The sequence below is a fragment of the Cydia strobilella genome, chromosome 20, assembly GCF_947568885.1.
Source record: "Cydia strobilella chromosome 20, ilCydStro3.1, whole genome shotgun sequence".
NCBI classification, from domain to species: Eukaryota; Metazoa; Arthropoda; class Insecta; order Lepidoptera; family Tortricidae; genus Cydia; species Cydia strobilella.
The window spans coordinates 2,070,990-2,088,368 of NC_086060.1; the positions used below are offsets into that span (position 1 = coordinate 2,070,990).

The window sequence follows — 17,379 nt, forward strand, 5'->3', positions numbered from 1 at the left end:
AACCCTCGATGCGCAAGTCCGACTCGTACTTGGCCGGTTTTTTTTTCTACTCAGAATTACGAACTATTTCGAACCTAATAGGGTGACTGCTATAGTTATTGGCCCCTCCCTAGTAATTGGCCACTCTTAACAATAAGGCTTCTTTCTCTCTGCCTTACTATGTAGTGGCCAATTAATACTCAATACTCAATATCTTTATTGCTAATAAGGACGAATCCATGCAGTAGTGGATACACAGTATCAAACCAATTTGAATATATATCATCATTCGCTTGCCCTTGTCCCATTCACTTGGGGTCGGCGCAGCATGTCTTTTTCTTCCATACATCTCTGTCACCCGTCATCTCATCATTCACTTGCGTTAGTTTCATATCATCTTTCACACAGTCCATCCACCTTTTCCTCGGTTTTCCTCTCCTCGTACTTCCCTCCACATTCATTCTTAATACCTTTCTTGACACATGACTTTCATCCCTCCGCATCACATGCCCGTACCATGCTAGGCGATTTGCCCTTACTTTTTCTGTTATGGGTGCAACTTTCAGGCTTCCTCTTATATACTCATTCCTTATCCTATCCATTCTCGTCACGCCACACATCCACCTTAACATTCTCATCTCCGCTACATGCAATCTCTTTTCATCCCTCACCTTTAGGGCCCAACACTCTGATCCATACATGACGACAGGTCTTATGATCGTTTTATAAATTTTACCCTTCAACCGAAGGGGCATACGGGCGTCACAAATGGTTCCCGTAACCTGTCGCCATTTCATCCATCCTGTGCTAATCCGGTAACCAATTTGAATATATATAAGTAATTAATTTACTATGGAGGGGCCATAGTAATTGGCCACATAACTGTAGCAGTCACCCTAGAGGAAAAGTGTGCGTGCTTTCGTGTTTGTGTTTCCTTAATATGGCAAAAGAAAGTGTCGCAACCGTATAATAAACGATGATTAGCTGTCGAAAGTTACTCCGTAAGATTTTAAATTCTTTTGCGTTTTAGAAATATTGAAAGTTGACGGTAATACTCGTATTCATGTATCTAAACCCTTCGTTGGATTATTTAGATTTATACAGTATAATAACTTCTTTATAATAATTGTTATCAATGCATTGATGGTTAGAAATTGACGGCGTTAGTCAATGCTAAAACACAATAATATTCAATATGAATTTAATTGATAAAAGCGTGTGATTGTTTTATACTTTTACTTTTATATTTCGTGCGTTTTATTTTTAAGTTGTATTTTTTATATATAATATGCTAATAACTATTTTGCTAAAATTATATATATATATATATATAATATAATATTTTTTAGATGTACAATTATGAATCAATGTGTTTTTACAATGTGTCGTACTTTAAAATAGAAAATTGCAAATGTTGTATGAAGATTATTTTTACGAAAATAATGGTTACAACGGTGGCTGATAAGGCATAACCTTCTACCCAGCCATAAAATTATTTTGTGCTAATGATCATTACTAACTAAATTGTTAGTAAATAAGAATAACAGTAGTTAGTAATAGTAGTTAGCTAATAATGACATTAATTGACTGATGTATTTAACATATTGAATTTTTAATTGACTTAACTAAATAGTAGGTCTTCGATGTGACTATTTCTCTGTCATTACCTCAATAGTTATTAGCTAATATGACATTAATTGAATTATGTATTTTAAAATAAGAATTTTTAATTTACTTTTAAAAAGAGATGTCTTCGATTTGACTGTTTCTTTAATGTTGTGAACTTTGTCAGTTGATTAAAAAAATATTTTTTAAATTGAGAGCGATCATGCCTATTTTTGAATAATTTACTATGGTTTTTACATGCAACTTTTTTCTATAAATATTTATGTCATTTATTTTTAGTTGTTGTTTAATACTACTCCATTTTAAATAAAATTATAACCAAACGTGTGCCACAGCAATAATTAAATATAATGCCCGTGGAGTTGTAATAACTGGGAATTAAATTAATTTGGTTTAAATCAAGGAGAGTCAAAAGACTGCAAATAATTTCATAATTGTGTCTAGTACTAAGATGATATGAAAACAAACAGGCTGAAAGGCCGTAAAAAACCAAAAAAAATCTAGATTTAAAAATAGTTTTATAATAATTTTATAAATTAATGCGTAACAATTGATGAAACAAAGATATTAATAATGTGTGATTATGCCTAATAAATTAGTTGGTAAAATAACTGTATTTTTTATTATGTTACCTACAATCAAATTATTATTTATGACCATACTAAACCTTCTTGGAAATAGATGCACTATTTCAATGCATTTCACTGTACCTCCCTGGTCATTGCGCTAGTTTCCGTCCATTGTCTAATTTTCGTCCACTTGACGGATTAACAAATAATATATTTCATTTTTAATTTGCTACTTGCAAAATATAATTTTTATGTAGATAGATATATTGTTTAGACATTAAGGATTGCTAAAAGTCCAAATTTGTGCAGCATTGTAGGTTTATATTCAAATTTCGTCAAGTGGACGAAAACTGGAGCTGGACGAAAACTAGCGCAATGACCCTATACGTATGACGTGTACACCAGAGTGACAACAAAACGAACTATCTAAGTGTGATTCTAGAAAAAAATTGTTTTACTGAGTATTCCTAATAAAGAAGTACAAGTTATACAATGATATCGTATTAAAAAAAACTATACTTAAAAAAAAAAAAAAAAATACGGAAATTACACCGTTTCATATAATATCATTACGCTCAATAAACCACAAGCTGTAACACAACATTTAAACTCGATGTATCTTTTAAATCTACTTCATGTTTTCGTGTTATTTGCATATGAAAAAAAAAATTTCGCCATAAGTACGAAAACCCCACTAAAACACCTTAACATGATGCATGCAGGCTTCTTCAGAAAATTATAAATAAATATTGCTACACCTATGCACAAAATAAATATTACATGACTCATTTCACAGACTATTTTCATGTATTTGTCAATTTTACCAGTTAGACCTTTATCATAAAATAACCCTTATTACCTAGTCATAAGATTAAGTTTGAAATAAACTGCGCGCTGCATGGGTAAGTTTATAGACGAATAATTCTAATAAAATGCCGGTTGTCAACATAACTAAAGCCAAGCGAAACTGCCTAGAAAGCGCGTATCTCAGTATCGATTCTATACTACGATACGAGGTTTTGAAGATAAGTGGCAAGTTTGCTAGTGAATTGTTTGTGCTATCAAAATGTAGGTAGTTTTAAGATTGGAATCGGACTTTTGAAATAAACCGTTGGCCAGTTGACGGTGGACAGCGCTCGCGGACGCGTAGCGGCCAATTAATCGAAATTATTCAAATTAATGATTATTTTATGACATTTAACAATTTTATATTTTTATTTTTATTAATAATTATTCGTATAGTGTAACTAGTCAGTATTAAATTCATCGTGGTTCGATTGTAGGTATTGCTGAGAAAAATAAAGGTAAGGTTTTTTGCACTTTTTGGTGATAATGATTTTATGATAATATGTATATGCAATTATGCAGTGTTTCAAATAATATGCCAATAATTTGTTAGGAATTGATCATAGGGTACAGTCGCCATCAGATATATCGGAGCGGCCGAGAGACTCAAAAATATCTGAACACGCACTTAGCGTCATGACAATAGAGGCGTGTTCAGATATTTGTGAGCACCTTGGCTGCTCCGATATATCTGATGGCGACTGTACATAACAATAAGTATTATGTCTACCTATAGTCATATGTTAACTTGTTAAGTTAAAAAGTGGTCAAGTGCGAGTCGGCCTCACGCACGAAGGGTTCCGTACCATTACGCAAAAAACGGCAAAAAAATCTCGTTTATTGTATAGGAGCGCCACTTAAATATTTATTTTATTCAGTTTTTAGTATTTGATGTTATAGCGGTAACAGAAATACATCATCTGTGAAAATTTCAACTGTCTAGCTATCACGGTTCATGAGATACAGCCTAGTCACAGACGGACAGACGAACGGACGGACGGACGGCAAAATCTTAGTAGTAGGGTTCTGGTTTTACCCTTTGAGTACAGAACCCTAAAAACAAAGTAGGTACCTCAAGATAAAATATTCAATAAAACTAATATCTTCAATATTCATAGTAACATACCTACGTACGATTTAGTTGCTTTGCAGATAAGATACATATATGTATCTGCAACGCAGATAGATGCAGACAAATACCTGTAAACAAAGAACAATTTATAATTATTATAATATAAAACCAGGATAATTAAACTAATAATCAAATGTATTGTACATTTGTAAAAAATACCTAAGAACTAAAAATTATCTATAAAAATAAAAACCTTAACTATAAATAAAACTAAAGTAACCTATAACAAACTACTCGAATAACCCACCCCGCATCGCTCCCGACGCAAAGGTGCCCATCACGCTCGCTGCGTTTCCGCGTTGAACCGCAATTGACAACCTCTGCGCCAGGAACGACCCAGAGCGGGGGTAAAAAAAAATTATTATAATTATTAGTTCATACTTATTATAAGAAAAAGCGTAATAATATTATGCCTGCTTAGGTGTTTAGCAAAATAGATTCATACAACTGGTTTTATAATTATGGAACTTTGCCATATTGGCAGAATAACAAATTCACGAGAGGTAGGTACTATAACGGCAATATGTTCCAGTTTTATTACATCAACCACATTGTTATTAGGCAAATAATAGTACATTGTGAAACGTGGGGGGTTATTGTAATTTTGCAAACGAGGTCTTTAGATACACGACAGAGACTGGAGTGTGTTAAAGACTCGAATTTGCAATATCCTTACCGCCGGAGTTATGCACAATGTTTTTCATCACACTTGCGAAGAAAAAACTAAATTTTAAGCGATATCATTCTTAAATATGGTGACATTTCAAACATACGTCCGCCATTTTGAATTTTTTTGGCAGTTTTGGCATCGAAGGCACAGACCCATCGGCATTCAGCCACAATTGAAAATTGTGTAAAAATAATTTAAACGGCTATTAAATTAATCAAATTAAACATTTTTTAAACATAAACAAAAATATTTAGTTATAAACGTCAGTATATTATACGCAAAACTCATTTATACCTAGTTGATTCATATGAATAAGTAACATAATTAAAAAAATCACTCACAATCACAATTTTTTTTTAACAATCCATAACTCACGTGGGAACAATAAAGGCCTTTGTCCTTCTGTACACCTGCATGAAATAAGATCTTTTTCGAGCAAGTGTGATGAAATAGCTACTTATGCAACAAGTGCGGAAATCATCTTTACGTACGTGTATCATACAATGTTTTACTATGCATTGTGCGAGTAAATAAAAAAAACATAAAATGGCAAATAAGTTATATTATTAAAAAATTGAAAACAAAAAGCACTAGTGTGGAAAAGTAGTACTTTCCGCATGATATGGTTCCGTAGGAAACGCACTTTTCGAGCACATGCATTATAAAAGTTAATAATGGTTATAGTAGTAGTAGTAGTAAATCACTTTACTGTACAAAACAAAAATTGTTAACATGAAATTCATATAAATTTAGGTACAAAGGCGAGCTTATCCCTATAAGGGATCTCTTCCAGCTAACCAAACAAACATAGTAACGCTTATACCCTAGTTCTGTTATGAATACCTACCTTATAGTGTATTTACTATGATTACTGTTAGTTTAAAACTGACAGGTTATATCGCTATAATTATATCTACAGGTTTACACATTTATATATTTTTTACAGTAATAATGTACCCTTAAGGCTCCGTGGCCTTCATCCGATGAGGTGTTCTTGTCCGCAACAACTTAATATTTTGTTATAGATTATAAAATCAAATTACTTAATATGTGAAAAATTTACATGCTAAAAATACATACTTAAATAAATTATATAAATGCTTTACTGTAACCAAGCGGTACTGTCATAGTAAATTTTGTATCCACTGTAAATTCACTGCCATCTATCGACATACTTTAAAACTAAAAATGAAGATTTATAAAAATACGTTAAAATGTATTTAAATATGGATAAATTATTTTTTTACTTGCATTAATTATTTTTATATGATTTTGACCCATGTTCTTTCACTGATATGCGTTAAAATTATAAATAACAAACGAAACAGTCAACGCCCTCTATACGAGAGTAGGCCAAAACTAGTGGCGCCATCTGATCGAGAATCAAATTTTCGTGATTTTCGAGGCACGTTTTTTCCTTAGACTGTATCCATCTATTACGGAGTTATATCTATCTTTGCTGTTACAGAACTGACTAATTTAATGTAATAGACTCGAAATAAAAGGCTTTTTTATTTTTTATTATTTTATAAGACTCCGTGGTTTCATGAAATAAAACTATGAAAACGGATTATATCGCGTATATTGAATTTATAATACATCCCGACGTTTCGAACTCTTTACAGCGTTCGTGGTCAACGGGTGACCCGTTCGTTCGTTCGTAACTATCGCGGTAACCGAAGACAATATCCGTGGTTTCAGTTCTATTAAAAGGAACCTATTTTCGGTTACTTAAGCAGAATAGTGGAGCTGATAGTCAAAACATTGTTCTCGTGTAGTGTAGAATAATATACATATTGCAAATTGCAAGTTATTGACATTAAACAGCAGTACAAAAACATAATTAATTTCAAATTAGTGTCACATATATGTACTTGTAGCCTGCGCTGTGGATCTGATGGTATGCCTTTTTGTTTTTTTGGTTAATAAATTTTGGTAAACTTATCGTAATACGTAAGTACCTATACATATGCAACCTCCGATAAGTTCAAGTTATGCTCTCACTCTCACTGGGCGTACGCGTGAGCTTGTGTCTCGCTGACGCTTATGCTCAGTGAGTTCTCTCACTAAACCCACGGGGCCTTAAGAACCTGTACACCTTTTTTTGAAGTAGGTACCCGAAATTGTTGTAGTCTCGTAACAATACTTCGACAATTTAAAAATAACCTCCGTAAATGTTATCTAATTTCTAGAAATATTGGAATAATCCATTTTACGACTACAAGGAGACCCTTTTAGTCCCTTTTCTTAAAGTTCCATAAGAAAATGTAGGTAAAAAGTAGAATTCAGTGTAACTAGACCTTAGACTTCCTTATCTCAATACTGAAGGAAGGGTCAAGTTAACTGGTTGGTAGTAAAAGCTTTTGCTAAGTAGTAAAATCGATTGTAGGTTTTAAGAATTGGGAAGGTGATATAAAACTTGGGTAGCGTTTCTGTTCTGATATTATGTAATGCTCGTGGGACCGTTATTACGGATCAGGTTCAGTTCTTAGGTAGAGAGCGCAATTAGTGAAAGAGAGGTTATTTAATAATGTTTACATACATACATATAATCACGCCTATTTCCCGGAGGGGTAGGCAGAGACCACGGATTTCGACTTGCTACGATCCTGACATACCTCTTTCGCTTCCTTCACTTTCATAACATTCCTCATACACGCTCGTTGTTTGTTTACAAACTAAAACAGGCAAGCCTTAGAAACAAGAGGTTCCGGGTTCGAATCCTGGTAAGGGGATTTTTATTTGTGTTTTTATCACAAATATTTTGTTCGTAAGTTATGTATGTTTTCTTTGCCAGTGTTTATATATAGTGGCTAAAAAATAAGTGCATTCCCGTTGCCAAGGAGGTTTTGGGATTATACTGAGCAACTTTTACTATACTAACTATAATAATAACGTTACTTTAGCGAACGGTCTAATAGCGACGAATCTCGACCAAATGAAATAAAGTTATTATTATCGTTCAGAAATGAGGATGACAATTTGATCTTATAAAAAATAAACTCAATTATGATTTTGTACGTAACAAGGCAATTGTGATTTCCAGAGCTATGCACCGTCTAACCGAGCACACGCTTCTAGAGCCGCTGTCCCCTGCATACACAAATGTGACAGTGAGGCGCGCCTTCATCGTCTGGCTGCACTGCGGGCAGACCAACAAGTTCAAAGACGTCTGCAATTACTTCCACTTCTTGGAACGATTGGTGAGTTAATATCCTCACAGATACACTCAACATGCTGACCGTCACAAATGGGTGGATAAACTTATTTTTGTCCGTCAGTCAGGCGACAATAATAGCACAGTTTGTTAGAAGAAATGTTATACTACGTTCTAGCCTAGTATATTATCCATTATAAAAAGGGCTTACAGTTGTTATAAAAATGTACATAATCTGGTTATTTTGAAATAACATAAAACTATGGTTATAAGTGGCCCAGGCGACCGTAACCTTGGCAACGAGTGACAAAAAAATAAATTAAAAAAAAACTGGACAAGTGCGAGTCGGATTCGTCCACCGAGGGTTCCGTACTTTTTAGTATTTGTTGTTATAGTTGCAACAGAAATACATGATCTGTAAAAATTTCAACTGTCCTAGCTATTACGCTTCATGAGATACAGCCTGGTGACAGACAGATGGACAGCGGAGTCTTAGTAATAGGGTCTCGTTTTTACCCCTTGGGTACGGGACCCTAAAAAATAAGTGATGTGAAGTTTATTAAATTATAATTTTATATTTTAGGAATTATTTTCTTAGTTACCTATCTATCATCCTCATTTCTGAACAAAAGTGAGGCCTAATTTAAGTTATGATTTAGTGTAATCCCAATTACCTATTTTTACAGGAGGACAAGCTCTCAGTCGACAACCGGGCCATCAGCCGTCATCACGAATTCGATCTCTTCACCAACCCGCCGCCATCGTCCACCTATCTCAACTCCCATCACCCCAATCTCTACCCCAACACGCAGCTGGAAAACTGCTACGTCAACAAACTAGAAGCCATCAGGAACGAGAAATGCGTGTTCAAACTAGAAGGCTTTGAGGATATCGGAGCGAAAAATGGGGCTACTAAACAGCAGATAGTCGAAACGAGTCAGCTAATCAGGAAGTATTGCTTCAGTCACTCTATTACTTTAAAGAAGTTCCTGATAGAATTTAAAGAGTATGCTGCTAAATGTCAATTGAAGAACAACGTTCAAACCGTGGCCTTTTATATAAAGAGACAAATGGTCAAAGAAGAAATAACAATGATAGTGAATTGCCCGAGAACATTCAGCTATCTTGAAGACGATTTCGTTGAAGATAAGTCTGTGAATTTCTTGAGTCAAATGAGATTGTTAGATGGTATAAGATTATCTCCGACGATCAAGCTGAATGGAGTTGATGTTTGGAACAACGAGAATTTGAAGACCAAGGTATCGAACGCTAGAAGTGCATTCGTGAAGAAGCCTAGTCAAAAACGAACTGTCAACCCTATCCCGAAGAAGCAGGAAGCTACTAGGTACGATGTAGAACATATGAAAGTTATTAAGCAGAAGTTAAAAGATGAATTAATGGTGTTGTAATAAAAGTTCAAATAGGCTATATAAGAAAAAAACAGAATATTTTAAGTCGGACAGTAAAAAAAAAGTACTCCCAAATCATTTGCAGTAAATGTTGACTGCCAAATATGTATGAATGGAAATCAGACTAATTAAGCCTATGATGGTAAATTACGAACCAAATAAAAATTATTATAATTAACAGCTTCGCTTAACGTAACAAATTTGAATAAAAATAATGTTATTTGAAACAGGTAAAAATATTTCTGTACGTTTAAAGAAAAACTAAATTGATTTGTTCGAATTTGTTAGCATTGACTTAATTAGGCTAGGCAAATTTGATATACGTACTTTTAGTTTAGCGAGAAAGTTCAGGATATAGGTACTGGTGATTTAATTTTCACTATCACTTATCGATCAATTACTTAAAATTAACAAACCAAGCCAATTTAGTATCTCGACTGCCTGAACTATCATCAAACCATATGGAATACAAGGCAGTCAAAATTTATTACAGTTTATATCCTTATAATCACAGAATTTATTAAAGAATACCGTTTCTATCTACATTATTTGTAGACATTTAATTTTATTATTTTACATTGACACATATCTGAAAAGGCATATGTATAAGTGTACAGCATTTAATAAAGCTGTTGTCCTAGGGAAAAAGTCTCGCACAGCCTAGTAGTAAAAGGGCATAAGTGTAACGTGGAACTTTCCAGTGTTGTTGGCCGAACGTTAATTGGAATTAACCATTAACCAGTACACATTGAACCGTAAACCGTAACGGATGGTTTCAGTTTACGGTTCAATTTGTACTGGTTAATGGTTAATTGCATTAACGTTTCGGCCAACACCGGATATACACCCTTTTACAACTGCACTGCCCCAGACTCGTAGTACCCTTATTCACTAGGGCTACAGAAATATACTTCAAAATTCTAATAAATAATCTAGAATATAAAGAATATTACTAAATTAGGGTTAGTTATTAGTTGTGACTATAAAAATATTACTTAAGTTACTTTAAGTGTTTAGTTATTAATACCTTGACTGTAGATATCCTACTAAATTATTTATTTATTTTAAAATTGTGAATACCTAGTTACACTTATTAAATCAAATTATTTTATTTACAAAAATAATATTATATTTGGACTACATCATGAGTAAATAAAACATTATGTTTTTTGAATCACAGATTTACATCCTTTTTGTCAAGAAATATGTATTTACTTATTTTTGTAATTTAAGAATTTGATTTGTCGAATATAAGAAGTGTCTATTTCCCTATTATTGTAATAAATCCTAAATATAACAAGAAACTGATTTTATTTATAAGGGGCTTCAATAAACAAAACATAAATATTGTATTAAAGTATTTCGTCATATTTTGAGTATTTTATAAAAAGTATTTTTACTATGTATAAACTATACCTCTTGTCTCGTGGTCCCTAATATCATAGTATAATGCTAATATCTAAGTTCCTTAATTAGTGTCTCGGTTGGGCTTAATTTAAACAATAGTTAAAAAAATGCTTTTACCGTATTTTTAAAACCAACTTTAATGTTACATTTCTTAATCAATAAAATTAATGTGCAGAACTTCAAAAAATACTTACATTATACGTGATAGCTACTAAATAAAAACCGGCCAAGTGCGAGTCAGACTCGCGCACAGGGTTCCGTACCATTACGCAAAAAACGGCAAAAACATCACGTTTGCTGTGTGGGACTTAAAAATTTATTTTATTCTGTTTTTAGTATTTGTTGTTATAGCGGCAACATAAATACATCATCTGTGAAAATTTTAACTGTCACGGTTCACGAGATACAGCCTGGTGAAAGACGGACAGACAGCGGAGTCTTAGTAATAGGGTCCGTTTTTACCCTTTGGGTACGGAACCCTTCAAATAAACTGTCATAATGACCATCATATGACTTGAGAGGTATAAATAGTAAAGATAAAGATAGTTTATTAGTGCTTAGCTTTTATCAAATTAGACAGCATTTTGCTTCGCTGAACATAATCAACCATATATCTATCCCAATAGGGTTCAAAGTTAAAAGTGGTGATTAGGTCTTAATAAGCATGAGGTTTTTTTTGCTCAACCCCCGAAGAACGGTACTATAGTGAGGCGCAGGTAACTCGAGTAAAAAAAGTATCGATACTTTAGTAAAGTGTATAAATTTCAGTCACACCAAGTTGCTTTAATTTCGTTTTTCTTTTGTCAGATAATACTATAGTTTGGAAGTGTATAAATAAACCTACCATATTAAAATTATCAAAGGTAACGTTTTGTTTCGTTATCGATTTATTTCATAACCATATAACCAAATAATGATTAAATATAATTTTAGGTTTGACAACCCATATGAAAACAATACAAAATTACTACGCTATAAACAATTAGGTATTACACATAATTATTAGCGGCGCTAAGTATAATTTTTTTTGGCCAGTGATGCCTTCTACATACTGTATGTTTTGTCGTGGCCGTCATGAGGCAGTGCTCAGCAAACATGCTCAGGATGGTAAATAAAATAATCATAGTCATTACGAGCATACTTAGGATTCATATATGTTAGTGTTAAACTGTTATATTTAATAAAATAATTTGATTTGTTCCCAAACTTGTTATAGATCAATTATAACTATTTATAAGTCGCTATGTCGCTAATTTACGTACATATCGCATTAAAATTGTAAATGTATTATTTTTCTTTTGGCTTAAATAAGTCACGGCCGCCGAAACCAACATTATTTAGTATCGACAAACACCGATTAAAAATAAAAACTGTATGAGGATAACAGATGAGAACTATAAATCACCTGATTATGTTCATACAATATTTATTTTGATTGGAATTTTCTATAAACGATTGTCAGTTGGTTTGCCCCACAGATAAGATAAGACTCTTAGTGCGTGAGACGTGGATTTTACGGTAAATATCGATAATGAACTCCCGCGCATCCCTAATCCCTACTTACTCCATCCGCCCCGCCAGTACCTGCTCTGCGCTCCAGTCTGACGCGTCGACCAACCTGTTTTTAAATTCGGAATACTGACCGTTGCAGTCAAATCGCGTTGGCTATTTTAACTGAATACAACGCAGTGCGTGTTGAGTTTATTTAAGTAAAGAATTGTTTTGGCTCGAATATAAGGACTAATGAATATATCATAAGCAACGAATGGACAGTGAACTGTGAAAGATTGGTACAAAAAAAAACAATACCTAGTATCCTGAGATAGATTCTAAGATAAAAGACTGTTCAAGTTAAGAATGAACTGTTTAAAATACCAATTATAGCCAATTAAATTCTGTGTTGAAAAAACTACCGGTGTTTTTGTAGATGTTGGTTTGTGTTTAAAGAATGAACTAGGTATTTTTTGTGATAATATCAATAGAAAAGCACAAAGAAGTTAGCACTTTGGTTTCTGTGTGTTTTAAGCAGAAGATATTCGAATATAACCGTCAGTTACCTATTTGATTGGAGCAAGAAAGCAGAGATATGGCCGCGACGAGTGTGTCGACCCCGATAAATAGAATAACGCGAGATAATCTGGCCGTGTTGATAAGGAATAACATCTTGGATGACTCCGTGGAGTTTATGTCAGATAATGATATGGTGAGTTAATTAATAATATAATGTCTTGTTATGCCCCCAAAGCGTTAAAGAATTTGATTGAGGATGGAACGGAAATGTCAAATCGGTATACGAAATTGTATAAACAGTAATATTAACTTAAATAACTTATCAGCTTCACTCACATATTTTTAGTCACTCGCGCGACATGTTTCTAAGCTAAGAAAAAAAAAGAAAAATAAATAAATAAATATATATATATTGTATATATTTTTGTATTGTGTTTGTAATCTGTCTTATGTACAATAAAGTGTTTACATACATACATACATATATATTAAAAAATAAGAGAATAAATAAATAATAAATAAGAATATAGATAAATAAGAAAGAAATAGAAATAACGCTAAGTTATTTAAGTTAATATGTCTCACGATAGTTTAATTTCGATAACAGTAATATTAATTTTAAGTTTGAATTTTTTGTAAAAGGGATGGCGAATTGATGGGAGATATGTAGGTCCAGACTGGGATACGAAGAAAAGGAAAAGATATACATTTGCCCAGCAGTGAGACATTTGGACATTCTAGGTTCACCTATCATATACATGAATAAATAAAGGAAAAGTAAATTATAAAAAATCGTGTGGTTTTTTTAAAATATTATAAAAGAGCTCTTTAAATATTAATCATTACATGAAAAAGAAAATAAAGATATTTATTGATAACAATTGTTACTTGTCGTTTTTTTTATTATAACCTGTTATATCCGTATTACATATATCAAATTAATTATTAAAATTATCAATATTCAAATAACAATATACATTTTTGGTATGTAGGTAGTATCATAACAAGCAGGTAGCCGATCGGGAGGTAAACTTTATTGTTCGAATAGAAGGGATTGGGCTTAGGGGAGTTGGGGTAGGTCCACTTCGCTGTAGAATGAAATATGAGAAGCTAAAGTAAGGACACAAAGCACGAATAATTTCGTAAATTGCCTCGCCTGTTCCTATCTCTATCGCACTCGCATAACTATATTGATGTCTCGCCCATGACGCCGGCGGTCAATACCAACTGTGCGAGGGGGACATAATATAATTATGCGCGTGCGACAGAGATAGGAAACGGCGGATATCAATGTACGAATTTTTTTCGGCTTAGCTAAGCCGCTATAGCGTCTTAGCGTCCGTAAAGTAATAAGGTGATGTGGTACCTTAAGTAGTGGCCCGAGGCGAGGTGTACAACTCAGAAGCTGTACACCTCGCGAGCCTCATGGAAACGCCATTTCGAAAAAAAAACCAAAAACGAATCGACAAGGAAAACTATTTAATTATAGAACTTACTGACAGAAGTTCACAAGAATCCGTTGAAAACTGCGACCTGTATGAAAGAACATCCGGACATACGAAATAATTTTTTCACCTCAGCAGCTCGAACAAGCCTACTTTCGTCACTCCCTGGAGTGAGGAAAGTGCGACTTTCCTCACTCCAGGGAGTGAAACAATGTAGCTTTTTAATTTAGTGAAGGCCATGAACTTCATACTTTTATTACATTTTTTTTATGGTATGGTACGGTACGGTACGGTACTGTACGGTACTGTACGGTACGGTACGGTACGGTACGATCCGGTTCGGTCCCGTATCGTATCGTATCGTATCGTATCGTACATATTATAATATTTTTTTTTCTGTTTATTCTGTGTAATTCGAAATACATTTTAACCTTTAATATGTTCTCACTACTGAGGTGAAAAATTATGTGTGCAACACGAGAGCAGTTCCCTCTCTTGTTGCACACATAACTATTGCCCAAACTGAAACGTAGTCGTTCCCTTGTCTTAAGTAAAAATAAACGTAGGTTAATATTCCAATATTTCCTATTTCAGATGGAAACCGATTCTCCAGTACGCGGCAAAAACTTGCAGCCAATCAGCAAAAAGCTCTTCCACTCCCCGATACAAAATACAGATAACGAGGTCCAAACTACCAGGAGTTCAGAAAACCGAAGAAGAAACAGAAAGAGGAAACAGTTCCTTGTTCCTGATGGGAGTGAAAAGTTCAAGAAAGCGTACATACAATGTGAGGAGGGGTATAGCGAAAATATGGGGGGGATGAGGAAGAAAGTGTTGATAAGTCTGTTTCATAATAAGGAGTATTCTATGGATGTTGGGATTTAGTTAGATTTAGTAATATGTTTTTAATAATTCGGTTGATAAGCTAGCCGAAGTAATACAAAAAAATTAGATAAGTATGTTGCTAATTTTAGCAAGTAAGATAAGTATGTTGCCAATTTTAGCAAGTTTTGAAGCCACCAAGCATAGTGCCACTTGGTAATGTTAGACCAAGATAAGTCTGCAACGATTTTGATAGCACACGCAGTGCAAGTGTTATTTTAAACGTCAAACTTCTATGAAATTAGGCCGATATGGGGAAGTTTTCAGAAAATAGTGTACCATATTAGCATGTTGTTCAGAAAGGATAATCAATGTCAGTTTTGTGACGATAATTAAGCATTTAATTTCAATAAAAACTTGTATTTGGTGTTCATTTCATAAACTGTAAGCCGTATTAGGTACAATGTAAAAAAAAGCTAAAAGTTGATTCCCATAAAGATTTCAAGCTTAATTGTCGTCACAAATGTGACAGCGATTAACTTTTGTAAAACTCCCATAAATGCTATCAAAATCGTTGCGGACTTATCTTGGTCTCAACAACAATGTAGCAACCAAAATAAAATAGTAGCAAACTTTAAGATTCGTGAATAAAAATAAAATTTAATCATAATTTTTAATAACTTGTCTAAAACTCACATATCTGTTTGAATTTGAATTTAATAAGAATAAGCCTTCGATAGTTATAAGTCTATTTTAGTTTCTATATAAAGTTCCTACTCAATAAGGTTTAAATACCTTAACAATACGTTGTGATAGAATCTTCCTATTTCTTTAATCTATGTAAGACCTCGTGTCGTAAAAGTAAAAAAAAAAACATACCAGCTCTTCCAATAAGTCTTATTTAAGTAATGGAAAAACCTTATTTGTGCCATTTTCAACTAAAAGGGTACTTAATGTCGCTTGTCAGAAGGCGCTATTTCCATATAGCTTCAATTAGAAATCAACCTTATCAACAAGCGATAATGTGGTACCTTTTGATTGAAAACGTCACATTTATAGTATTTCTTTAAATATTCTTCGTACTTTCTATCATGTTTTTTTTTTCTTATTTATAATTATTAAAATAATTTCATCAATTATATTTATACGTAAGCATTGGCAAAACTGCCTCAACGCAATTTATAAAAATGATAATTATGTGCTTCCATTTGTATAATTAAGTAGCTATATATATATATAGCTGGTCAAGCAAAACTTGTCAAGCAAAATGCGGCAAACATAAAAAATGTAGGCGCCAAGGGATATCGTCCCATAGAAAATATGAATTTCGCGCCTTTTTCTACTGACAAGATTTGCTTGACCAACTATAGTATTGAATTTACACACTGTAAAGTATTAACACACTGTATTAAGTATGTATGTGTCTGCAAGTAAAGACCGATTAAAAAGGCATAGTAGCCGTACCCAAAATGGCAATCATTTATCGATACATGATACACGTCATTCGAAATGTAATTAGTATCGGCAGATGCGACGAAAAGTCACGTAATTCCATATTATTTAAGTTTTGATTGGGGTTTTCTATAAAAAATTGTCTGTTGCCTTCGAAATATTTACAGTTTTAATTTAACCAGAAATGTGGCCTTGTACCTGTAATAAAGAAAAGGTCAAAACGGTGGTGATCGCAGCAGAAAAATACTGTAATAAACTGTATACCAGTATTTTTACAATTTTGTATGCTTTAAGTTAGTTTTAAAGATATATTTTGATATAATAAAATAACATTTTAATGCTTATGTTTAAATTGTATTTAGATATTCTAAAATGGAATATTGTGATTTACTTATGCAAAATAAAATACATATTCATGAAAAAAATATTGATTTGTATTAATAAAAGCCCATTTTAAATTGAAAACTATACTGTACTATGTATACTTTACTAAATTCTTTAATTAAATTCACTGCCAGTGACCCGCTCTGTGGTTTTTCTGTTCGAAGGCGCTTTTCGTAACAAAGCGAAAAAACGTGTTACCGGCTAAGGCGCATAAAAAGGACATGGTGGAGATATTCGCTGTCATTGCGTAGGTCTCGGTAGCTCAGTTGGCAAAGAGATAGGCTAGTGAAAATTATACCTTCCCATAGAAAATGGACCAGTCAAAATGTATGAAACAGCCAAATTTTTTATCGCGATTTCGGGGTTAGTCCCATAGTAAAAGTTGCTCAGTATAACTCTAAAACCTCCCTGGCAAGGGGAATGCACTTATTTTTAGCCACCCTGTATAGCCTATCAAATCATTGTCGTCTA

The 17,379-nt window shown here is 33.3% G+C and overlaps 2 protein-coding genes across 4 annotated transcripts in view; one reads left to right on the plus strand and one right to left on the minus strand.

Annotated features, from left to right (window-relative positions):
- Window positions 1-17,379, minus strand: part of LOC134750557 (complexin) — a 414,109-nt gene that overhangs the window by 120,496 nt on the left and 276,234 nt on the right. The window lies entirely within an intron of this gene.
- On the plus strand, window positions 3,294-16,299 carry LOC134750618 (uncharacterized). The gene is made up of 4 exons (XM_063685825.1): window positions 3,294-3,478; window positions 7,869-8,025; window positions 8,666-9,324; window positions 14,845-16,299. Exons 2-4 carry the CDS (start codon window positions 7,873-7,875, stop codon window positions 15,071-15,073), a joined length of 1,041 nt encoding a protein of 346 aa, XP_063541895.1. The 5' UTR covers window positions 3,294-3,478; window positions 7,869-7,872; the 3' UTR covers window positions 15,074-16,299.